We start from the raw sequence: 26,306 nt of genomic DNA, 5'->3' as shown, positions 1-26,306 counted from the left end.
GCAAGCTTCCAGACCCTTGGGAAATCACTTATGATTGTCGATATACAACATATTTTAAAGCAGGAAATTGTGTAAGTTTTGTTTACGTTCGGTAAAATTTGAGTAATATTGGTTCCTGCAACTATTTCCTTATTTCTTCTGATAATCTTCTTCTAATGCTAGTATGTACAAAGACTGATCTGTATAAAACGTATATGTCGTCGTTCTTTGTAAGGTTTATAAAAGATAAAGGATATTTAAAAGTATATTAAAATATAAAATCATTGCGTTTTATATTCATATATACGAACAAGTGTGGAGGAAATGTAATTCTGGTAAACACTTTATTATTCATGATAGAAAACCTGCAGTTTACTTTTGCCATACATTATTAATAAGTTTTTCCTGCATTATGCATTTTCTTAACGATTCTTCAATATTTTTTCGAACACAGATTTGAAAATAAGAAATTAGTGTCTAATGAAGTTAAAAAACTTAAAAGGATGGTGCTCGAATAAACAGTGGGAATGTTACCAGACATAGAACTTTTAGATTTCTGTAGGATTGAAATGGCTGATAACATGGAATTATAATAAAAATAAAAAATACGTATGTACAATGTAAACAATAGGAGATTATTGCATTTCTTTATTACATCATCCATATTAAATAAATAATATATAATAAATAAGTAATACGCACAAAGAAAAGAAACTATGAACAACAAAAATATAATGCTACGGAGAGAGACCGGCCCAATCCAGGCTCCACAAAATTCTATAAAGCAATTTCTTCCGAGAAAAGAAGACATAGAACCAATTCCATCCATACACTGAGAGACAATTAAGGCCGTATCATAATCGACGGTAAAGAAGTAACTGAAGAATGGAAAGAGTATTTAAGGGACCTTCTAAACATCATACAGGAGGAACAGCACAACGAAGATATCTATATCACAGCGGACATGCCCGTCAAAAATGTATAAATAGAACGACACGAAGAGACAGAATAGGACAAAATGTGACGGTCAACACCTTCAATTTTGAAAAAGTACAACGTTTTAAGTATCTGGGGGCCGTAATCACAGCTGTCAACGATGTTACTGAAGAAATCAAAGACAGAATCCAATCTGCAAACCGCTGTCTATTCGCACTGGATAAGCTCATAAAATCAAAAAATCTTACAAGAAGTTCAAATATCAACATCTATAAATCCATCGTCAGACCTGTAATAACATACGGATGCGAAACGTGGACCATGACCAAAGCAAACGAAGAACAACTCAGACGCTTTGAACGAAAAATACTTAGAAACATTTTCAGACCTCACCATGACATCACCACAAACCAGTATAAGATCAGAACCAATATAGAATTAAAAGCACTCTACAATGACGCCGATATTGTCCAAGAAATTAAATCACAGCGACTAAGATAGGCTGACCACGTGCACAGACTGCATAACGAGAGACTTGTAAAACTGGTATGGAAGGAAATTCCCACAGGTAAAAGACCACTCGGACGTCCCAGAATGCGATGGAGAGTTAACATCCAAGCAGATCTCCGGAAAATGAACATTCCATTTGACCCTAGGTTGATGGAAGACCGAACAAATAGGTGATACTCTACCAGACCCTCTGGTCATTGACCATCACTTCTACAACCACCTGCTAGTCACTGATTATCATTCTGTTGAAATACCCTGAATAATTCTGCGGAAAAGAAGAAAGGATCGAGAGATAAACGATACGTTTTCCACTTAACATACAGGGTGGTCTTTGTCTCTTATTTAACCCTCTGGTTATTGTCGTCGGTCACTTTATACTCTTAGTATTATACCTTACACTTACTTACTATAGCCTATAGATACCCTTTGGTAGTTATTATATTCTTTTATGAAAAGTAAAAGAGATATGGTGATAAGAGACTACTTCCTACCACCGCCTGGTTATTATCGATAACTTCTTGTATTCATTAAAAATCTCAAGATCAAACGAGGTACTTCTGTTTATCGGCGTCGGAGACCCTGTACCAAAGTAGTCCAGTATCACGATTTTTCTACTAATGGCATCTCAGTTATTATGCCATTTTAGCTTGGGGTGACACATATGTTTCTCATCATAAGCACAAACAGAACATACTTCAAAGAATCTCTTTCAAAATAATAATCATCATCATTCTGGCTTTACAACGCTGCGTGAGTCCTGGCCTCCTCAAGAAATTCTCTTTAGTCGTCCCTATCCATCGCTTTCCACCAAGTACGTATCCCCATATTTCTCATGACTTCATCGATGTTATCAAGAAACCTTGTTTTGGGTATTCCTCTTCTTCTCTGACCAATCGGTCTTTCAAGGAGCGTTTTTCCAGCTAGGTCATTTTATTCCATCCGCACTACATGCCCTATCCACCTCAGACGTCCTATCTTAATATGTGTTACGTTATTCAGACTGGAGTGGCAGCCGTAGATCAGTGGCTATGTTACTGGCTTAATAAGCTGGAGGGCCCAGGTTCAAATCCCCGCACCGACAAAATTTTCAATTTCTAATTTAACTGAGCTCCCACCGTGGTTCGGAGGGCACATAAAGCCGTCGGTCCCGGCTACGAAAGTAGTCGTTAAGTCATGTTAGAGGCGCTTGCGCGACCTGAATATCCTACCACTAGACCTTAGCCAGAAGGTTACACGAACTTTACTTTTTTTTCTGGTATATTCTTTACTAAGTGACATAGAAATCCGAACACCCAGTTTAAATGATTTTATTTCAATAAAATTTGGTGTAATTTATTTATCTTACTGAAAAAAAAACAAGTGATAAAGTTTTTAGCCTTATCAGTTGGAGATTCTGATTTTTATACTTTTTGTTTTAAATTCACTAACAATCTAAAAATGAATATTTTAGCCGCAGTAAAGATTCAAATTTGGCGGATTGTGGTTCCTGACATTCTTTACGATTGGTTCCGATGCCTAGAGTACGGAAACCTGAACGATTTCGTCAACTTAGTGAGTTTGATAGGGGCCATATAATGGGACTTCGGGAAGCTGAACTTTCTTTTCGGGAAGTTGAAGTTAGAGTGCAAAGAAGTGTAGACACCGTGGTTAGGTGTTGTCAGGCATGGCTTCAAGAAGGCCGTACGCAAAGAGCAAGGGGCACTGGACGCCGCCGTAGAACAACAGACCGTGAAGATCGCCGCCTAAGATTATTGGCCTTAAGAGACCGTTTATCCACTACCAGCTGAACTGCAAATGAATGGTTTGCAAAACATGGAAGACCTATTGGTATGCGAAGTGTTTACAGACGAATGAGAAGTTTTGGCCTGTTTTCATACCGACCACACTGGGTCCTCCCTTTAACTCCAGAACACCGCCGTAATTGCCTTTAGTGGTGCAGAGAACGGTCACTCTGAAATCAGGAATGGAACAGTATTGTCTTTAGTGACGAGTCTCGATTTTGTTTAGGCATGCACGATGGTCGAGCAAAGGTTAGAAGGCAACGTGGTGAAAGGAGGAATCTACAGGTTTTTGTTGAAAGACATGTTCATCACACTGTTGGAGTTATGGTTTGGGATACTATAGCTTATGGTTCCAGGTCAGCTTTAATCTTTATCAGAGGTAACATGAACGCGCCGCGTTATATCCAAGAAGTTCTAAAAGCCCACCTTTTACCCTATCTTGACACCCTGGCAAATCCAACTTTCCAACAAGATAATGCCCGACCACATGTTGCAAGAGTCACAATAAACTTCTTTCAACATAATTATGTCACATTGTTAGCATGGACACCAAGATCTCCCGACTTATCCCCAATTGATCACGTGTGGGATATGATAGATAGGAGATTGCTGCATTTGCAACGTCCTCATCAGACTCTACAAGCACTGCGAGAGTAGTTGGTGGTTGTCTGGAATTAGATACCACAAGAGGACATTGACCACCCGATCAGAAGCATGCCTAGGTGCGTTGGAGAATGCGTAACACATCGTGTTGCATCCACACATTATTAAAGGTAAAAGGGCTTTAAAGCAATGCAATCATTTTGAAATTTTAATCATTTACTTATTATGCTTCATTAAGTACTTATAAAAAATTTTATTAAAATAAAATCATTTAAACTGGGTGTTCGGATTTTTATGTCACTTAGTATATAAAGTTCGAAGTTGCATCGTCTTCTCCACACTCTATTGTCATTCACTGCTCCATAGATTCGCCTTAGTACTTTAATTTTTTATTAAGAGTCCAGGTCTCTGAACCATATGTTAGGACTGGGCGTGTTATTGTTTTGTAGAGTTTTATTTTTGTACATCTCGATATAATTGTGGATTTAAGGACAAGATTGAGCCCAAAATAGCATCTATTAAAACCCATTTTTGTAGCTTATTCTTTTAATCCTACTTACGCCTCTCATACAGCGTTTTCCGTTTTCCCAACAATATTGATATCATTAACATAGGCTAGGATTTGCACTGATTTATTATATGTATATGGAACCAGTGGTTGTGATTAGTGGCATACGTATTATTTTTTTCAGAGCTAGATTGAACAGTATACAGGAGAGAGGATCTCCCTGGCGCAGTCCGTTATTTATTTTAAAAGGTTTAGACAGTTCCCCCTGAATTCGTACTATACATTCAACTTTTTCAAGAGTTAGTTTTCTAAATTTACCAACTGATTTGGTATTCCTATATCTTTCATTGCTTTGAACACTTCTCTTCTATTCACAGAGTTGTAGGCTGTTTTGTTGTCTATGCATATGTGATGAGTATCAATGCCACATTCCAGTGTTTTTTTTTCCAAAATTTGTTTCAGGGTTGCAATCTGATGAATTGTGGATTTACCACCTCTGAAACCAACCTGGTATTTTCCTACTATCCGTTCTGCATATACGGTGATATAGTACTGTAGAAAATATTTTATACACTGCATTTAGAAGCGTAATTCCTCTGTGGTTAGATCATTCAAAGATACCTACTTTTTTGTGTAAGGTGCAAAGTATTCCGATATTTCAACCATTGAGGAGGGATTTTTGTGTCCATATTTCTTTTATAAGCTGTTGTAATGCCATAATGGTATCATGGCCACTTTCTATATTTAGTTCAGCTGGGAGATTATCTATTTCGGGTGATTTGTTTCTGGCTAGGTTTTTAACTGCATTTTAAAATAATGCTAAAAATGTTTATTAGCAAGAAGTCAAGCAAAAACCATCAAAAAGCATTTATTTCTAAATATTTATAGTTTTCTACGAATCATTTCCAGATAACCTCTAAATACATAAATACTTCGAATATTAATAAAAACACACTTACCATTATACTCGATGATTTCACGCCAGTCGTCTTCAAGTTTGTACAGAGCATCTATGGATTCGCACTGTCCTTGGGGATATTTTAGGATATGGGGGATTCCTTGTCGGGAATATTTATCTAATTGGTCGATGAGTGCTTCATATTTCGTATCCTGTAATAAATAATATCGAGCATTACACATAAGGTAAATATTTGAGAGCACAAATTCAACATTATTTATTGATTTGTATCGTATTTGAACGTTCGGAACAAAGTTATATCAGAAAACAATAGAATGAATTAAAAACAGATTAGTGGGACATTTTGGATCAATCAAGTATCATACGGTAATGTGACATTATTTTTTAAAGTTTATAGGGCATGGTCTTATAGATCGTCATTAGGTGAATCTCCAGTGACACGCCAAAGAGTACTAAAACATCTTAAATGTTAACTGTAGTTATGAAGCAGGGAGGATCCACAATGTAATACATAAGATGCAGCAACTTAAAGTTAATATAATGACGTTGCGACTGCAATGGCGTGACAATAGTGGCTTTGTTCCTATCTTAGATAAAGTACTTGGGATAACAGTGCAAACAATTCTTAATTAATACTCGTATTATACAAATATATATCCCTCATAGTAGAAAAAAGTAAAGACCAAATAGGATCATTCTATAATAACATAAAAAAGCGCTAAATATTACCAAGTACATAACGATAATAATGGAGGATTTTACCGCCAAACTAAAAAAACCTAAATTGTAAGATGCTATTGGGCAGTTAGAAGTGGAAAGTAGCAACCAGAGAGATGATAAACTGGCGAAATTCTGTCAGGATATGATACGGTAATGACAATTGCCTTTTTCCAATTACCAGTCATTAGCAAATACTAAAGAGAAAATTATAAGAAACCAAATAGATTACATACTGATCAACAAGAGATACTGTAATTCCATCAAATCTGCAAAAATGTTGACACAAACCGGTCGTAACAAAATTTAATGTAGTTTAAAGTAAATGAAAATCCAGCAAAATAGACAAACAACAGTTCCCTTCTAAATTCACAAACAATAAAAGAAAAGTTAAAAATGAGAATTATTGAAGAACTAAACAAAAAAGGTTTTCCTGCCTTAACGGCCTTCCATTATACTTTAATTTTAATTATTCTCTTCATCAGAATCACTATTCGCACTAATTAAACTCCCGAGATATTTAAAATGGTTTACACGTTCTGTGATCTCCATTCATCTTCCCAACTATCATCCACTTTGATTTTGAAATGTTCATTTTGAGGCCACTTCGGCAATTTTCTTCATTAGCCAGGTTTACTAACGCTTGAAGGTATTTATGGGTATAGAGGTTATTTATTTATGGGTATTATGGGTATTTAGATTGCTATTTATTTACCCTGAGCTATCCCAGGCCAGACAGCTCAGGCGGCAGAGTATCTGGCTTCCACGCGAAAGGCTGGAAATCGAATTCCAGCGCCATCGAGAACATCTAAATGTTTTTTTACTGGGACTATGATTTGACAAGGAGTGTCAATAAACAATAGATAAAAAATATACCATACCTAAAGACAAATAAGCAGGATGTACAAAAAAATAAATGAGAAATAAATAAATAAACAAGAAAAAAACGCAATTTTAAAAAAAGCAGATAGAAAGAATGAAAGGTTATGAAATTAAAACAAAACTCGAAAGTTCTACAGGAATCTAAACAAAATGAGCAAAGAGTTTAAACCAGGATTTGAACGGATGAGTTGAATTTTTCGACGCAAAATTTAATGACCATCATATTGAAGAAGCAGATAAGACCTTAGGAGATCAAAATAATGACTTAACCTAAAGAAAGAACACATACCATTGGGAACGTTACCCAAGCCATTAAAAAATTTAAAAATAATAAATCACCAAAAACTGTAAGCTCTACAAAAACTGTGGCGATGTCCTGCTACAGATAATGCATAAACTTTTATTTACTGTCTAGTAAAATCAGACCAATTGAAAAAAAAAATGGCAAAAATAGACCAGTACACATGGCATTTATAGATTTAAAAAAGGCGTATGACACGGTCCCCAGAAAACAACTATGGAACACGATGAAGGAAATCGGAATAACTCAGAGGTTAATAGAAGCCGTAAAAAACCTTTACAACAACAACAAAACAAGGTAAGAGTTAAAACCGTCAATAAATACTCCAACGAATTTAAGGCCACAAAAGGCTTATTGCAGGGATGCTCTACATCTCCGACACTGTTCAAGATATTCCTCGAACAAATATTAAAACCATGGAAAAGGAAATGTGAAGGGATGGGAATACCAATCCAGGACAACTCTTTGTACACATTAAGCTTTGCAGATGACCAAGTGGTAACGGCTCAAGATGAAGAAGATCTGTGCTATATGCTCCGAAAATTAGAAAAGGAATACACAAAAAATGGACTGGAAATAAATCTAGAAAAGACCGAATATTTAACAACAGAGCAAGAACCAGTGAGAAATTTGGAAATGGACGATAATAGGGAAATTAACGGCACTGACAAATTCAAATATTTAGGATTCATACTCTCAAAAAATGGAACCACCGAGCAAGAGATAACCAGCAGATTAGCACAAGACAAGAACATATTGTATTAAACAAATGAACGGGGTACTGTGGGATATACAGATTAGCAGAAATACAAAGAAGAGAATTTATAACACCTTGGTACGCAGTATAATGACCTATGGAGGAGAGAATTGGGTAATAAATAAACGAAACAGGTCCAAAATCACAGCAACTGAAATGGAGTTCATGAGAAGAAGCTATAGAGTGACGAAAATGGATCGCATCAGAAATGAGGAGGTAAAACGAAGAATGGCAGTAGAACAAGACATACTTAGCTACATCGAAGAAAAACGTTTAATTTGGTATGGATCATGAGAGTTCATGAGAAGAAGCTGCAGAGTGACGAAAATGGATCGCATCAGAAATGAGGAGGTAAAACGAAGAATGGCAGTAGAACAAGACATACTTAGCTACATCGAAGAAAAACGTTTAATTTGGTATGGATATGTGAGAAGAACAGATCATACAAGGTGGATAGCAAAGATTTCGGATTGGAGCCCAATAGGAAGGAGAAAAAGAGGTAGACCCCGAAGATCATGGGAGGATGAAAGTGGACGAGGCCATGGAAAGACGAGACCTCAGAGATGAAGAATGGCAGAACAGAAAGGACTGGAGACGTTGGCTGAAATAAGGAAGGCGGCGACAGCTGTAACAATCCTTATATAGATAGATAAATAAAATTAGACCATGCCCTGTGTATGATATCAAGACGTGATATGGCCGCTACATAAAAGAGACGACCAACTCCAGTGTGACAATTACAGAGGTATAACTCTGTTAACAACTGTTTACAAAGTAATAGCAAATATTTTCTACGAAAGGCTACAAGTTTGTAACGTTATAAACGTCACATATTTGTGACGTCCTCTCGTGGGAGTCACTATCCGGGTAGCTTTTAGACAGTCAGAGACAGAGTTCAAAATAAAAATAAAACTTTATTGTCTTCCTTAAATTAAATTGACAAAAATCTTACGTACATATTTACAATTTGGTTTAGTCTTCTCAGTACCTGGCCTATTTATTCAAATTGAGTTTGACCTTGTCATATGGAACTAGTCTTATCGGCAAGTGAGTGTGTATGAAATTTTACGGTAACGTTGTATCGATTTAATAACAGCGGACGATAGGTACAAAGAAAGGAAAGGAACTCAACACGTCCTTTAAGTGATTCGGGTTAATAGGACACTCCTCGACAGTCTCAACACGACTGCTTCAGAGTACGGGTAATAAAGAGCTCAACACGCTCTTCGGGTAACGTATGGGACAGAACAACTTGTGAACTCAACACGTCCACAAGCCGGGGTAGGGAGGAAGAGAACCTTCAGTCAACACCTGTCGATTCTGTCTCTATGAGGAAATGTTGCGGTTTATATAGCGGAGCTGTGTAATTAGTTTTGCCCTTTCTACTGTCGATACACTCCTACTTCATGGGTTGGTTCGCGCGCACGCTGGTTTAACGGTGATGGCTTGGACTCATCGTTACATATTTATTAATTTATATTTAAATAATTATTTTATTTTAATGTCTTTATCTCCAGTTTAGTTTTTACTATTTTTTATTTAAAAAGTAGTTGGCGCCCTCTGTCTTTCTTTTCTTTCTCTTTCTTTCCGGTAGAATAAATATTTGCCTTCTTTCTGTCGGGTATACTAAATATTCTGTTCTATGTTGACAGAAAAGCTAATTCCATCATAGGCTTACGTTCTATGCCATCTGTGCAAACTTGATTTAGTCTCCTTATCCCTACTTTCTGTTATACAACTTTTCTAACGTAGTGGGAATATAATTGTTTGCCTGTTTTTGATTTTTATAAAAGAAGGCAAAAATTATTATAAGCTTCATTTTATGGTCTGCAGAATTCTCTATGTGCAAAAAAAAAATAATAATTATATTTTATTTTATCCTTGCCATCTTCTATTTGTTTCATTGTTATTTTGTAAAATGACAAGGAAGTTGAACCCCGTTTGATGTGTCTCTAATACAAGCTGTTGTTGTCTTTTAGTTTATTGTCTGTATTAATTGGCCATATTCTACATTTTACTGGCCAAATTATGAAGATTTATTGACTTTATTGGAGGACCTAACCACTTAATTGGAAGGTCACATACATATAGAATAACTGCAGCTCTCAGGAGAACCTAATCGTCTAATTGGGAGGTCACATAAGCAGCCCATTGATGCAATCGATGCCATAAGTATCATCCACATTGTGTTCATTGTAAAGCATTGCCAGCGTTGATTGTTTCTTATTTTTAATAAATATGACTAGTTAAAAATTGTTTTATTTGCTTTCAGCTAAGGATTCATGGTTTGATTCCTAGTTTAAGACAAGACGAACTCACACTTGAGATACTGAGCTAGGCGAAGCATAGACGATAAGCTCCCATGGTTGATTGAGGTATTATTTTTATAATAGTACTTCAATTCGCTTTGGTAGTCTTATTGTTATAAGTTTACACAGTGGGTATAATATGAAAAGATTACATGTCGGAAACCAGGCCGAATTCACTCCAGAAAAATTGACAATTGACCAGATTAATTTAGTAAGACAGATCCTCAAGAAAACAATAAAAACTAACGTTGATACTTATCATTTTGTAGTCGACTTTAAGGTTGTTACTGTGGTACAGTGTTACTGTACCAATCATTGCGTGAGTTTGGTATATATGAAAAAATTATTCGAATAATGAGAATGACAATGTCTAACTTAAAAGCAAGTGCTAAGATACAGGGAGAGAATGCTAGAACTTTTCAGATAAAGTATGAAAAGATACAAGAGGATATCCTGGCTTGTCCTCTAATTAAATATTGCCTTGGGGCGTAGCAAGCGGGATGTTGAATAATATTTCCTAGCAATGGAAACTGAGACCAGACAGGTCGGTGTTGTCATCAACGAAGACAAATCCAATTACATGGTTTTACTAAAAATCCTATAGCAAGTGAGGAACGAGAAACAGTCTGTGGAAGTCATATCTTTGAATGTGTTGACAGCTTCACATACCATGGCTCTTTGGTGACTACTACCAACAAAACAAGCGAAAAAACTAAACAACAAATAAACCTTACAAATAAGGCAGAATATAAACTCCAAAAACAGTTATACTTAACAAACGTTCAAAGAATATCTAAAATTATTATATACAAAACATTACGGGCCAGTCCTTACATACGAGTAAGAAGCAACGTAGACGGACGAAAGACTTTTAAGAATGTTCAAGCGTAGTACTCCGCAAAATATTTGTAGCTATAAACGACCAAGGGGAGTGGCGCAAAAGATGTAAATTCGAATTATACTAACTATATAATGAACCAGACGTCGTAAAGTTCAATAAAACACTGCCACCTAGATGGGCTAGACACATAATACGAATGCCTGACAATATGATTGCTACAAAGCTAATCACAGGAACACCTGTAGAAAGAAGAAGCAGAGGCCGACCGCGAATTAGGTAGTTAGATGGAGTTGAGACCGACTTAGAGATACGAGAGATCAGAAGATGGCAACCGGGAGCCGGAAAGTGAACAGAAATGGCGAATAATCCTAAATCATGCCAGGATCCACAGAGGATTATCGAGGCAAAGATGATAAAGATGATTCTAGCTTGTGATATTACCTTTTTTGGCTTTAGCTAAAACTTAAATAATTTCTTGTTTAAGGTGTAGTTTAGTTCAAATATATTTGCCATAATGGTTGCCTTTCAACTAAAAACATTTTGTGTAATTTTATTTAGTGTGACATTCCCAAACGCATGTCTTGAACAAGTTTTAATTGTGTTCCTAATCGGCTATTTTATCAGATATTTGTGTTTCTAGTTTTTTAATTTCATTTATATTGATATAAAATTTAATAGATCTCGTTATTTCTGATAAAACTAGTTTAAAAGATTAAAATTAAATAAAAAATATAGCATACAGTATTTATAAAATGCGTATTTTGAAATATTTATTTGAACTACAGCTTATTGATACTGTGTATAATTTTATTTTGTTTATTTGACATCTTTAATATTATTTACTTACTTCCAATAAGATTTTATTTCCAAATAACAGTCTTGAAATTAATTAAGGAAAAGACGCAAAAATTGCTTCCTAATTAATTCATATTATTATCTAAGGTTTCCTGAGGCATCGATTTTTCTTGCTAATAAACATTTTTATGTCTGCATATTAATGAAGAGACTTTGTTAGGTTTGTTTGTTACGAAGCAAATTTGCTAATATTGTGTGGAAAATTTTATTGTTTTATATTAGATTTTCGAAGATGCAATAAGTAAACAGAAAGAAGACAATTATAAATAATAGATAAGATACTTATATTAAATATATTTTCTAAATATACTCCGCCAAAAAAGTATCGCATTACTTATAAAATTACAAATATTTCTGACAGCATTTGGTTAATTGAAATTATTCTTTCTGGATCTTAAAAATATTAAGGTTAGAATAAATATTAAAAAGAAATTTGTAAATACAGCTTACTGTTTAAGAAAAAAAAATGTTAATTGCTATTTTGTCTGATTTCTATATTATCAGACTTTATTTTTCTTTTGTAAAAAGTATACAGGTTGCGTTTCATTTAAAATTTCCCATTAAATATTGAGTATGGAAGGTAGTGACAATTTTTTTTTGGCATAGACTTTTAGTCATTCAGCCAGACTCAACATGGTAGAAATGGTTGTCTGAGTTTATATTATAATAATTATACAAAACAATAAACAGGTTAACAGGGTCACTCTCTTCTCGCCTAGGGGTCCATCAAGGCATTTTTTTTAAACATACAACACTAGGTCACGGTAAGAAAGGAATTTAACAATTGGGTTAAAAACAAAGGTTATGTTATTAACTAATGTATAATTGTTTACATGGTTATTTTACTATCTTTTAAAAACATAACTAAGAAATCATACACTGCTCTCGAGTCTAGTGATAATAAGTACTGAAGGTTCCAAGGGGCTAATATATTGTGTTTATGTAACGTATTTATTAATCTGGATGAAATTATAGTATTTCTGGGGCCACTGAAAAATATATGATCTAGGTTTTCTTCTTCTTTACAAAATTCACGTTGATCATTATCTAAAACCTTAAGTTTAAATAAATGTTTGGGGTAACAAGCATGTCCAAATCTCAGTCTTATGATCGTGGTAACATACTTTCTAGGTACATTACAAAACTTATACCAAGGAGTTTTAGGAATATCTGTTTGAAAAGAATTTGGTATAATCTTAATTTTAAGGAAGCCAGAACGTCGCAAGCCGTGATTTTATACGAAGTTTTTCTACCAGACAAAATATTTTTTCTTGCTAATTGGTCTACATGTTCATTATTTTGGATCTATTATGCTCTGAGGCTGAATATCTCTTAGGGGTCAAACCGAATCGGTACAGCTAGATAGAGGATCCTTAACTGCTGATAGGTACATTAGAGAAACTTTGGATATGCATGTTGTTCCTTACGATCCATTTATTGGTAATGACTTTGTTTTAATACATGACAATGCACGCCCACACGTCGCAATAATCGCTACCGAGTACCTTCAAGAGGTAAATTTACAAGTTTCGAATTGGCCAGCGCACAGCCCGGATTTAAATCAGATCCTGCAACGGTTGTTATTCGTAGAATAGGATAATATCGATCAAGATTATCTAAGAAAATTAATTGGAAGTATGCCACAACGTTGTCTAGGTGTTATAAGAGCTAAAGGAGGCAATAAGTCTCACTAAATTATCATTACTTTTGATTTTTATTTTTTTTTTAATTCAATGCTGTTTGCGCGCTTACTTCTAATTTATGAAATAAATTAAATAAAAACTTTGTTTTTCGTACATTTTGCATTTTTCTTTTAAAAAGTACTTAAAAAATAAAAAAAAACAACAGTAAAAAATCCATGTTTTAAATTATTTTTAATACAAAATTTGCAGTTTAATAGTTGATGCGATACTTTTTTAGCGGAGTGTACTTCAAAATAAGTCAACTTCATTATTTTTGCTTTCGTCCCTAAGCAGAGACTTTCTCTCTCTTCGTCTTTCTTTCCAAGTCGGAATTTACTTTTTTCAGCAATATTTTGCATGTCGACTAAGTTTCTTCTATGGGATATTTTCACATTCCTTTAATTTTTTCTAATTAATCGTTGGTAGCGCTATATAATCAGTCCATTGTCATTTAAGTTTACAACTACTGTCACTAGGGTTTTTCTTGTAGTTTTACTAATAAATTGCTTTCCTATTCCCTTGGTATTGGTCCCACTTTTATAATTATTGTTATGCCAATGTATGTTGTAATTGTTATGGTGGAACTTCAGGTTGGCTTTCAATGACCTGCGGTTGTCTAGAGAATTCGAGTATGTGTCCGGTGTAATTCCACGTAGCTAAGCCAAAGAAATTTGTAGTAAAATATGGGAGGGTATTATAAAATATATTGTTACATTTCTTAAAAATCAACACGATTCATTCAAACACCCACATATTCCATCGTATTCATTCGAAGCACCAACAATATTACAATACTTGTTTACAATAATTCAATGCCAACTATAAATCTTAATAAAAATACTATAAACTTAAATAAAACTCAAATACTACTATTCTAAACGGTCACAAACATCTGTTTATATATATTTTCTGACGTTCCAAATTTCATTAGACATTTCATGAATTTTCGATGTCATCTTGAACGTTCTCGAACTGTTTCTTCTTTTCAGTCAAGGGACTTTTTCTATGTGTGATAAATCTCACGGAACTTTTGTAATAATACTTAGAGAGAAATGAAATAGTAGAAGTTAGTCTAATAATTATACTTGTACAGTTAAGTAGATAAATATTATAAATTAATTGTGTTTTCAGTGTTAGTGTTAAAAGACTGTAAATAAATTAAAATAAATATTACATTATACTCAAAAACCTATTAGCTTATATCTACAGCCAGAGATATTTTCGCTCTAATTACTTTTCCAGATATATTAACCGCTAAAATTGTTACAATCCGTAAGGTGCTCTCAAATAAGTATTTCTTTTATTACGACGATCATCTTTTATTACTACGAACAGACAATTTTAAAGTTTGCAAGACTATTCTCTGTTTTAGAGTTTCTAGTGTCATAAAACTTGAGAGTCTACTGTGACAATACCACATATTTTCTTAAGAGAGTGTAAAACCCAGTTATAAATTATTTTTAAAAATGATTAAATATATTTCAGTAAAAGCACCCTTTTACTCAACTTTCTGTAAAACAGGTATACAAACATCGGTAGAAAATATTTGCGGAAACAAAAGTGGCAAAATGTTAAAACCGAATTATGATCCCCTGAGTTACCGCAAACTCCATTTGATAAATATAGAAATGAGAATGGGACGTAAGGTTGTTTTCTCGTTTTTAAATACGCTCGAATTAACTATAGATGGTCTGAAGGCGGTTTATCCGGTTGTTAGCGATTTTAAAAAGGTCCATTTAGTCTAAAAGCTTAAAATTTTGAATACTTATTTTTAACATATATATAGTAATTATACACAAAAATTTACAAGAAATATTGGAAATTAATATAGATACAAAAATATGGATTTGGAAGAGAAAAAATGTAAAGAAGGAAGACGAGGTTGGCTCAAAAGAAGTAGGGTATGTGGTATAGACCGAAAAATTAAACCGATTCGTAGTGAGGAGAGAAGAGTATACTAATGAAGTGGTATGTATACTAAGGAGATTAAAACCACAGAAGTCCAGGTAAAATAGTTTAAACTAAAGAGTTTTTAAAAAAATATATGTACTAACAGTTTTGCCTTTATTATAATTTCCATTTTCAATTTCTCTTTAAAGGTCTAGATAAATTTATCAAACGTTCACTCAATTTCTGCAACATTTAAGCTTTGTGACATCTCCACCCGCACATTTTCCACTTTTTAAACCGCAACAAAGAAATCGGAGACAATCAGAAAATTGGTATTTGTACAGCGGAGAAAACCATTTACCGACTTTTTCGTTACAATCAACCGGAAAATGCCCCTTGGACTCCCGCTGACCTTGTGAAGCGAAAGGGTGCAAACACTCCCGAGAGAAGTTTAAAAATCAGAGAGCACAACATCCGTGTAGGTTGGTAAGGGCGGTAACGTTTAAGTTTGTTAAAGACTATAAAGATCGGGTCTTAAAGTCGTTTGATATGTTCTTTTTATTTTATAAAACAGAAAAGTTCAAAGTCTCAAATGTCAAATTTTTTAAAAATATTCCAAAAAGGTAATATATAGACATATACATATGTGTATATATTACCTTGAATTGAAAATATATATTCAATTATAATCATTTTATTTGAGTTTAAGCTTTTGATGAATAAATTGAATAAATACTAAAATTGTAGTTTCGCATTTAATTAATAAATATGATAAACCTCTGCCTCTGGTTACTTGTCAAAAAAGTGACGTTTTTCAATACTCTAATTGTTTTTACATCAACGTCAACTTTTTTAGCAATTAATCAGAGCCGCCGAACGTTAGAATATTTATTAATTATTCATCATAGTAATTTTGTTTGTATGGAAGATGATTTTGACGAATAAATTAAATAAATACTAAAATTCTAGTTTGGCATTTAATTATTAAAAATTCTAACGTCTGCCTTTGGTTATTTGTCAAAACGTTTGACAAACGCATTTGACGTTTGTTAGTTCTCTAGTTGTTTTTAGTTTGCAAAAGCGTTTATTGCTCAGTATTTAGTTTCTGTTTCTGCTTAGTTTAGTCAATTCAATTTTAGTCAAGTTGTTTTTAGTTAGTTGTTCTTAGTTAATATTTAGTTTAATTATTGTTTAACGAGACGTTTAAATTTTTACAAAGGCTAAATGGTACGCACTGTAGCCGACAAAGTAGCAGCTTTGTTAACAATTAGTGAGTGTCGAAATAATTTCCATGCAGCGGAACATTTTTATAATAAGAGGTATTCCGATCGCCCTACATAGAGAGCTTATTTGAAGAAGCTTCTTCGGAAGTTTAAACAAACAGGTAGTGTTCAAGATGTCAAACGATCTGGTCGACCAACAATTAGTGATGACAAAAAAATTGACATAATTTCAGAAATGCTAGTGAACCATACTTCTTCTACAGCCCAAGTTGCATCTATATATATGGAATCAGTCAAAAGATAGTACACTGAGTGTTGGCTGAAAACAAATTGCATCCATACAAATTAAAATTTGTACACCAACTTAGAAGGTGCACAGCTCAGAAAATGGCCCGACCGAAGACTAGAATTCTGAAAAAATGTCCAATAAAATTAACCAACAGCCCGATTGATTACATAAAAACAATTTGTTTTACTGATGAAAGTACTTTTTCTCTTAATGGAAATGTTAACACACACAATGTGAGGTATTGTAATGACACAAATCCTCACGTCTTTGGTGAAACACATACTCAATTTCTAAAAAAATAAATGTTTGGGCAGGTATTTTGGGAAACCACATAGTAGTTGGACCTGTTTTTCTCAATACTAACATAACCGGTGAAGTGTATCTAAAGATATTACAAAATTCAATTGATGATTTCAACAAGATGATACACACCACTATGGTGCAGAAAGACGTTACCCAGATGAGAAATATCGTGGTAGATAGATTGGACGACGAGGTACGATAGAATGGCCAGCTCGGTCGCCAGACCTCACACCATTAGATTTTTTTTATGGCGATTCTTGAAAGTTTACGCTACAGTACCCGATAATATTGACATTTTGAAACAACGAATTGTTGAAAAATGTAGGGCAATTTCCCCCGACAGATTTGAATAAGTAATGCAAGAGTTTAGAAATGAGATGCATTACTGTTTGGTAGTAGACGGAGCACATTTTGAAGACTTACTATAAAAACTGGGTGTTAAATATTTATTAAATAAATGAAAAGCTACAATTTTAGTATTTATTTAATTTATTCATCAAAATGAGCTTAAACTCAAACAAAATTATTATGACTAAATAGGTATTTTCAATACCTTTCAAAGGAGCTATTACTTGCCATAAGGTCCCGTTTAAAATTATCTGTCACAGTGGAGCTGTAACGTCATCTGTCACTATTACGTCACCTGGTATGACTAGGTGGGAAGCCTACGTCTGTTTATTCTTCTTGTTTAGGTGCCATCTCCGCTACGGAGGTTGGCAATCATCATAGCTATTTTAATTTTTGAGGCAGTAGCTCTAAAAAGTTGTTTTGAGCTGGATCCTAACTGTTCTCTCAGGTTCTTAAGCCATGAAATTCGTCTTCTTCTGCCATCTATCTTTCCTTGCATTATGAATCGCAGGATGCCATACTTCTCGCCCCGCATCACATGTCCGAGATACTGTAGCTTTTATTACCTGTCTGTTTATAACCTCCTTCCAAACTTCACTATTATATATATATATATATATATATATATATATATATATATATATATATATATATATATACCTCTAGTTTACGAAGCCATGATGTTCTTTGGGAAAATCCAATTTTCGTAATTTTACGATTTCTCCTGCACCAAATTTCTTTTTTAGACGTTCTAATACCTCTTCATATTATAACTGTGTCACTCAGCTTATTCATAACAGGCTTCAATACACTCACATTTAGAAAGCTTAAAGCTTTAATTGAGATTTAAAGATCGTTCAGCTTTCAACTCTATACAATAATGTTGGGAAGATATAACATTTGGCGACTCTTATTTTCAAATTATTGTTAATACTCATCATCATTTTGGCTTTACAACCCTGTGTGGGTCCTAGCCTCCCCAAGAATTTTTCTCCAGTCGTCCCTATCCATCGCCTTCCTCCGCCAAGCACGTATTTCCATATTTCTCATATCTTGGTCTATGTTATCTAGGAATCTTGTTCTGGGTCTTCCTCTTCTTCTTTGACCAATAGGTCTATCAAGGAGCGTTTTTCTAGCTGGGTCGGTTTGCTCCATCCGCATTACATGGCCTACCCACCTCAGACGTCCTATCTTTATGTGTTTTACGATATCTGGTTCCTGGTATATCCTATAGAGTTCTAAGTTGTGTCGTCTTCTCCAGACACCATTTTCATTTACCGCTCCATAGATGCGCCTTAGTATTTTTCTTTCGAAACATCCTAACATGTTTTCATTGCTTTTTGTTAAAGTGGATAATACTCTGTCCACATAATACTTTAATATTATGTTTATATCGGATTAGGCCGCAACTGGCTGTAACGAAAATTATATTTTCAACTAAAGTTTCACGTTTAGATTTCCACTCCGTTTTCATGTGCAAAAATGTATAACCAACAATGTTTTTAGTTAGTTATGTTTTCCAAATTAACGGTTAACTTGACCTCGATCTTATAGGCAATTGACCGCTTTTATTTAAAAAAAAATCTGAGGATGGGATTTGCACCGTTGAGACATCAAATTCTGAGTGTTTTGTGTGTTTTTTTGTATTATTTGTTTTTTGTATTATACGTTTGTGTAAAGTGCGTTTATGTTTGTATATTTTATGTTGCATACGTATTGTGTATAATTGTAGATTGTAGATTGTAGATGATATATCTCCGACTTTCTAATAATCCGCTATTGTTGGTATCCTCTTGTTGTTGACTTTTTCTTTTGGTATTGGCAACCAAAGCCTGCTACATTCTGCTTAGGGGTTTGCTGCACATTTTTCTTCATTAGGAAGGATAAGAGCTGCTTCTTTTGTCTTTTATCTTTCATATATATTTCTTTTATAATTAACGATACATCTTTCCATTTTACTCTCTGCTTGTTGTCCCAGGCATGTTTGCTTATCTTAGATCTGTCACAGTCGATGTTTTTGGTGTGTTTCGTACTTATTTACCCCGACACTTAGTGGTCTTGCAGTATATTCCACATAAAAATTGCATAGAAAGGTATTTAAATTTAAAGATAACAAAACGTTTAATTCAAGTCCCTATAAATGGTTTCTTAGTACAGAGGACTTCATTTTTTTCTTCAAGGTTACAAATGTACTTATATATCTTCTTTAAGAGCCTTTGTATAAATATGCCAATAATATATGCTATACTTTATTGATTACACATAATAAACAAAAAATAAAATTATTGCATACTTTGAGTCCTGAAATGATAAATGAATTTTATGAACATTTCAAAGCCCTATTTTTCGCTATTTCATATAAAAAATATTTTTTCATTAAATCCAGCTCGAATAATAACTAAATATTTATTTTTAGCCCAACGCTAAAACAGTCCCGATAAAAATATGATTCGTTTTCGAGATTTACATTGATATAAAAACCTTTTTCGGTCAGCTCGTTTGCTTAAGTAGAGCGCGAACTCGAATATAAAAGGAAAAAGGAAAACGCTTTAAATCGCCATTAGCTCAGCTATAAAAATAAGTTATGTAATCCGGAACGTCTGAAAAGAATCTATTAGACCCGCAGGATGGTATAAGTGAAAAAGCGAAAAAGAAAAAGTTAGTATATCATTTTAAGTTTACTTTAAGCTTTTACGTTTTTAAATTTTTATGCGATTTTTTGCTCATTTTCTTCTTGTTTTTATATTTCTATGCCTTTTCATCATATTTCTATGTTCACGCAACTTTTTTTGTTATCATTTCCCCTAGTGATTTTTCTTTTTTGTTTCCTATATTATTTTATTGATCGGTATGGGTTTCGCTAGATTCCCGGAGGTCCCGGAGGTAGGCAGTGATCAAAGCAAAAGCAAACAGCATAAACGTAGATCAATAAGCTGAACAAGAGTAGCTTGTCATGATATCTATAATTACTAGAGCGATATGGAATCCTCCATCCTATTATTGAGGGTAAAATATGTAAAAAGAGGGGTCCAGAAATATGTGAAAAGAATATTACAGCTTCGTAACCTGATTAACTGATTAAACCAAGTTATTGAATCAGTCTTCGTCTTCGTAGTCACTCTTCGGAACTTCGGTGGTGAATACTATTATGATGTAGCGATCAACAAAATGAAGGATATATGTTTCACCCACTGTGAATGTACAACATTCATAATTTGGTATAGTTGTGGCGGAATTAGACTTTAAATATTTTTTCCAGACGATGCGACGGTACCATACTAAAAACAAAATGGCAGAATTTAGTTCCATCAAACCATCACTTAAAAAATGGATATTTCTGACAGTAGGACATGTTTTCGCTAACCTCCGCGCCAATACCCGCGCCAATCCTCACGCCAACCTACACCGAAACCACATCGCCATCGAAGGTATAAATCTATTATTAGTACCAGTAATGCATTGGTTAGTGATCAGTGTAGTAGTGTCTGGATGCTAGGGAGACTGAGACCTCAGAAGTCCTAAAGAAGACATCGAAAAAAATGTAGAAAGCTCGACGCAATGATAATCGACGCGGTTCAACCCGGAAGACTGTTGAGTGTAAAATTAATTTCTGTAATAGTATTAATCTTACATAGTATTAATCTAACAATAGTAATAATCTACAAATAAGCTACATATGACGTCACTGATACATAGGTCATTTATCTGAAAATTATATATTTTACTGTCAATACAATTAAAATCCCATCTCCAAATGATCCTCAACTTTTTCATTATTTCAAATATTTCATATTTAATTAATTCTATATAAAACACTAATAATTAGATTGAAAAAGACGTAGCTAAATATTGAACTTTATAAAAATTATGTATACACGCAACATTATTCTCAAACTTTTTAAGAGCAGTAATTCTTTAACATTAAAGTATTTTTACTAACACTCTATAATATACTTTTGATGATATTACATTAGAAGTAAAATGGTACACTACAAATAATCTATAGTCTCGTGTTTAACACTTGTCTAATAGTAGTCATCGTTTCAAGTAAAAACACATCGTCGTCACCTACAACAGAGATAGTATTATATCTAATCTTTTTTATCTACTAAAAATATATATATTAAGGTTCAAGATCTAAACTCAAACTATATATATACATAAATATATATAAAGGAAAAATAGGTCTTTGCTGACAACGTTAGAAAACGGAGCTTTGAGGTTTATTTGGATAACCAGCGGTGAAATAAGTGTACTATTTTAACTAAGTTTCAAGCTTTCGAAAATGTTTCCTAAAGATCTGCTCTTGCGGAACATGTTAACAAAGAGCATCATAAAATGAATTATGAATCGGTCAGAGTTTTAGCTACAGAGTCCAAATATACTAAATGACTGTTCTTAGAAATAGCATTCATGCAATGAACAAAAGGAGTAATATAATTCAATTAAGCACTATTTACTCCTACCTATTATATTTGGATAACGATTCTCTTTTCCAATGATGTCTCAATAACTGATTTATTGTAAAGTTCCAGCTTTCAGTTTATCTTAAAGTATTTAGTATACAGTTTTGGTTTTTGAACATCAAACAACTTTCTGGTGAATTTTGATGTGTAGTCTAACAGTAGTAGTACTTCATAAGAAAAAGGGAAAAAATAAAAGAAGAAGTTGTGTCATTTGCAATGTTCAGGAATGACATTTACTCTAAACCTCACAATTCACAGTTGGCCGGTACATGTGGCTTTTAAACTGTTTTTAATTATCTTTTTTTGTTATGTGTTAATGTATAGAATAATTTGTCAATTTGGTCTTTTACACCATGTATTTTTTAATATTTGACTCAATCAATAAGTGGTGCGTAAATTTGTCACCTGTGAGTAGAACATCCACGAAAGACAAATCTCAATAACGTAAGTTCTAAAACCTTTACACCTTGTAATATATGGATGCTGTACTAAGAGTCGCACTTTATTTCAGTTTTTCCCTGATGATGAAAATAAACATTTTCGAAAGCTTGAAACTTAGTTAAAGGAGTACACTTATTTCACCGCTGTTCTTATATATATATATATATATATATATATATATATATATATATATATATATATATATATATATATATATATATATATATATATATACATATATATATATATAAATATATATATATATATATTATATATGTATATATATTTATATATATATTATATATATATATGTATATATATATATATATATATATATATATATATATATATATATATATAAACAAAGTTTTATTTTGGGGTTGCAGTCATTAATAGGGCAGGAAAGTGAAACTCTTTGTTCTTTATCTAGCTTTCGCAAAATTTATTTGCTTCTTCAGGATCTGCTAAAATATGGTATCAGTAAATACAATGAAATTAAAATTAAATAGCATTGTATAAAACTAGTATAAAAAGTTACAGCATGAGGTTAATCCATTAAATTTTCAAATTTACAAAACATTAAAACTTAACTTATTAAAATTATCTAGTTATGTAAGTACATTTTAATTTTATTTAATTTCGTTTCTGTTTATTATATTTTTTGTTGTTGATAACTAGCTCTTGATTGTTATTATGGTTACGTACAAAGTGGCGCCAAATATGAATATTTAAATTTTTTGAAATTATAATATTTATAGTCAGAAAATCTAATATTAGAAAATTATAGTATTAATTTTCGTAAGACAGAATGTAATTATAGATATTGCTTAGTTTATCAATATAAATAATAACAATAATAACAATCAAGAGCTAGTTATCAACAACAAAAATATAATAAACAGAAACGAGTGTCTTTCTGACATAAATCAAACATCAACATAATCAATGTCATAATGAATTTGTACAAAATTAAATAAAATTAAAATATTGTACTTACATAACTAGATAATTTTAATAAGTTAAGTTTTAATGTTTTGTAAATTTGAAAATTTAATGGATTAACCTCATGTTGTAAGTTTTTATACTAGTTTTATACAATGCTATTTAATTTTAGTTTCATTGTATTTACTGATACCATATTTTAGCATATCCTGAAGAAGCAAATAAATTTTGCGAAAGTTAGATAAAGAACAAAGAGTTTTACTTTCCTGCCCTATTAATGACTGCAACCCCAAAATAAAACTTCGTTTTACATAACGTGTCAGTCAATAATACCTAACTACTTTATATATATATATATATATATATATATATATATATATATATATATATATATATATATATATATATATATATATATATATAGTAAACTCTTAAATATTGGGGAAATCTACAAGAAAGTCTCTAATGAGTATCAATTGTTTCGCCGAACGTTTTCGCCAAAAAGAATTAATTTAGCTTCTTCAGGGCTGAAAGAGAATACATTATAATTAGCTACCATATATTATATATTAAAAACATTATTGATCTTACCGTAACTTAGAATTGTAGAGTTAGAATATTAAAAAACTTTGCTAGTAACAACATAATGGTGTTTTTTGTTACTATGTGAAAAAAACATTTTTTTTAACGTTGGAAATGTATGGTAGCTTTGAACTTAAATCGTAAAGGTTTACCCAAGGTTAATCGAAAAACCCAATGTAACTATATTTAAAAGGAGGTAATTCTTTGAATTGTCGGCAATAACTAAATTTTTGATTGTTGCCGACAATTCAAAAAATTACCTTCTTTTAAATGTAGTTGGGTAAACCTTTACGTTTTAAGTTCAAAGCTACCATACATTTCCAACGTTAAAAAAACTGTTTTTTGCACATAGTAACACAAAACACCATTATGTTGTTACTAGCACAGTTTTTTAATATTCTAACTCTACAATTCTAAGTTACGGTAAGATCAATAATGTTTTTAATAGATAATATATGGTAGCTAATTATACTTTATTCTCTTTCAGCCCTGAAGAAGCCAAATTAATTCCCTTTGGCGAAGACGATCGGCGAAACAATTGATACTCATTAGAGTCGTTCTTGCAGATTTCCCCAATATTTAAGAGTTTACTATTTAACTTATCTGCAAAGATTAAATTTCTTTTCTATATATATATATATATATATATATATATATATATATATATATATATATATATATATATATATATATATATATGTATATATATATATATATATATATATATATATATATATATATATATGTATATATATATATATATATATATACGAATTTTTAGTCTAAATACTTACTGGATATGAAATCTCCAGATAGAGAACACATAATAACTAAGAAATTTGTTGGTTGCGTATTGTATAACGAATTTACTGTACCGTGCAGACAGGATCTGGGGTTATCTCACGCGCATGGATAATTTTGACAAGCAGGACTGGCAGTGATTTCCTGCTCTTTGGAAATTACCGTCACTTTCCCCTTCGGGTTTACAATGGCCGGGTTTAAACGTATAAAAATATGAGATATAGATAAATGAGTTTATTAACTGCTGGAATAAAGTTTTGTTTGTAATTAACTACTATAGATATGTTTGATATATTACTGGTCGTTGTTTATTTTCCTATAAAATGTAAAGGCTTTGTTGTATTTGAATAATTTCTCCAAATTATCTCCAAACGTCAAAATAATTATAATAAAGTACGTAATACGTTAATATGGGGCCGACCAAAGGATGTGTGAATGTTTCTGTCCAAAATCTGATCTGTCTGTGTCATTTGACTAAGTTATTATCTGGATATTTGTCTTTTTCTGTATAGTGTATTTTAATGCAATTTAATTTTCTGTATTTTAATGGAAAAACTTATAATGTATGCCCTAATCTGTTTTATAATATATAAAGATCTGCAAAGAACGCATCTGCAAAATATGTTCTTTGATCGTTAATCTATTGGAATTTTTCTTTCAATAAGAAGATTGTATGTTGTTATATGTTAATTGGTAATACCATGAATATTGACAAAAGCTTATTTCCGGACGGTAATTTTACTAGTGAAACTTATGACATACTATTTAATATTAAAGCACCGATGTTTCGACTTATTTTGGCTTGGACGTCTTAATTTAAATGACATCCTTTAATAAGGCCTTTCAAATATAAAGTTATATAGGTTGGTCCTGTATGGACCAACCATACCTATATACTATAAATATTAAACCGAAGAGAAGAAGAAGTGTAGGACATTCATTGAAAATATGGAACTAAGTTTGATACACCAACAGAAACATGGAACACCCTGAAATGGGAAAGAAATGGTAAATATATTTTAACCAGCAACTTCTCAATTCTGCTCTCCAGTGTTTTATTACATTTGTGTACTCTTTTTGTTTAACGACGCTTGTTTTTGTTGCACTCGACGTATGACTGACTCTTTTGGGAATCGGCAATATTACTTTTACAATATTACTGCAATTTTGTGTGTAACCGTTATGTACAAATCAAATAAAAGTTAATATCGCTTTGGTTGTTCTCTTTAAGTGTTACAAAATATTTCGCTATTTTAACCCTTTCGCTCACGGCGTACACAAATGTGCACATACATTTCTAAGCGCTCAGTTATACGAAATTATAATAATATCACTGTTTGTTGCCCACGTTAGGGGACCTCTAAATATTCCTTATTCATGCACTAGACCCCGTCTGTTGGCTAGTAGAAGAAACGATCGGAAAAGTTTTAGTAAGATTCTG

At 32.7% G+C, this 26,306-nt stretch overlaps 1 protein-coding gene across 3 annotated transcripts in view; it reads right to left on the bottom strand.

The window, feature by feature from the left end:
• LOC140441591 (uncharacterized) overlaps positions 1–26,306 on the bottom strand; it is an 803,694-nt gene that overhangs the window by 158,442 nt on the left and 618,946 nt on the right. For all 3 annotated transcript variants that reach the window (XM_072532421.1, XM_072532420.1, XM_072532422.1), the window contains one exon: positions 5,277–5,427. In XM_072532421.1, coding sequence (XP_072388522.1) covers positions 5,277–5,427 — 151 coding nt within the window. The remainder of the gene's footprint in view (positions 1–5,276; positions 5,428–26,306) is intronic.

Source organism: Diabrotica undecimpunctata, chromosome 5 (assembly GCF_040954645.1).
Source record: "Diabrotica undecimpunctata isolate CICGRU chromosome 5, icDiaUnde3, whole genome shotgun sequence".
NCBI classification, from domain to species: Eukaryota; Metazoa; Arthropoda; class Insecta; order Coleoptera; family Chrysomelidae; genus Diabrotica; species Diabrotica undecimpunctata.
The sequence above is the reverse complement of the archived record's forward strand: the minus strand, read 5'-3'. Positions and strand labels throughout refer to the sequence as shown.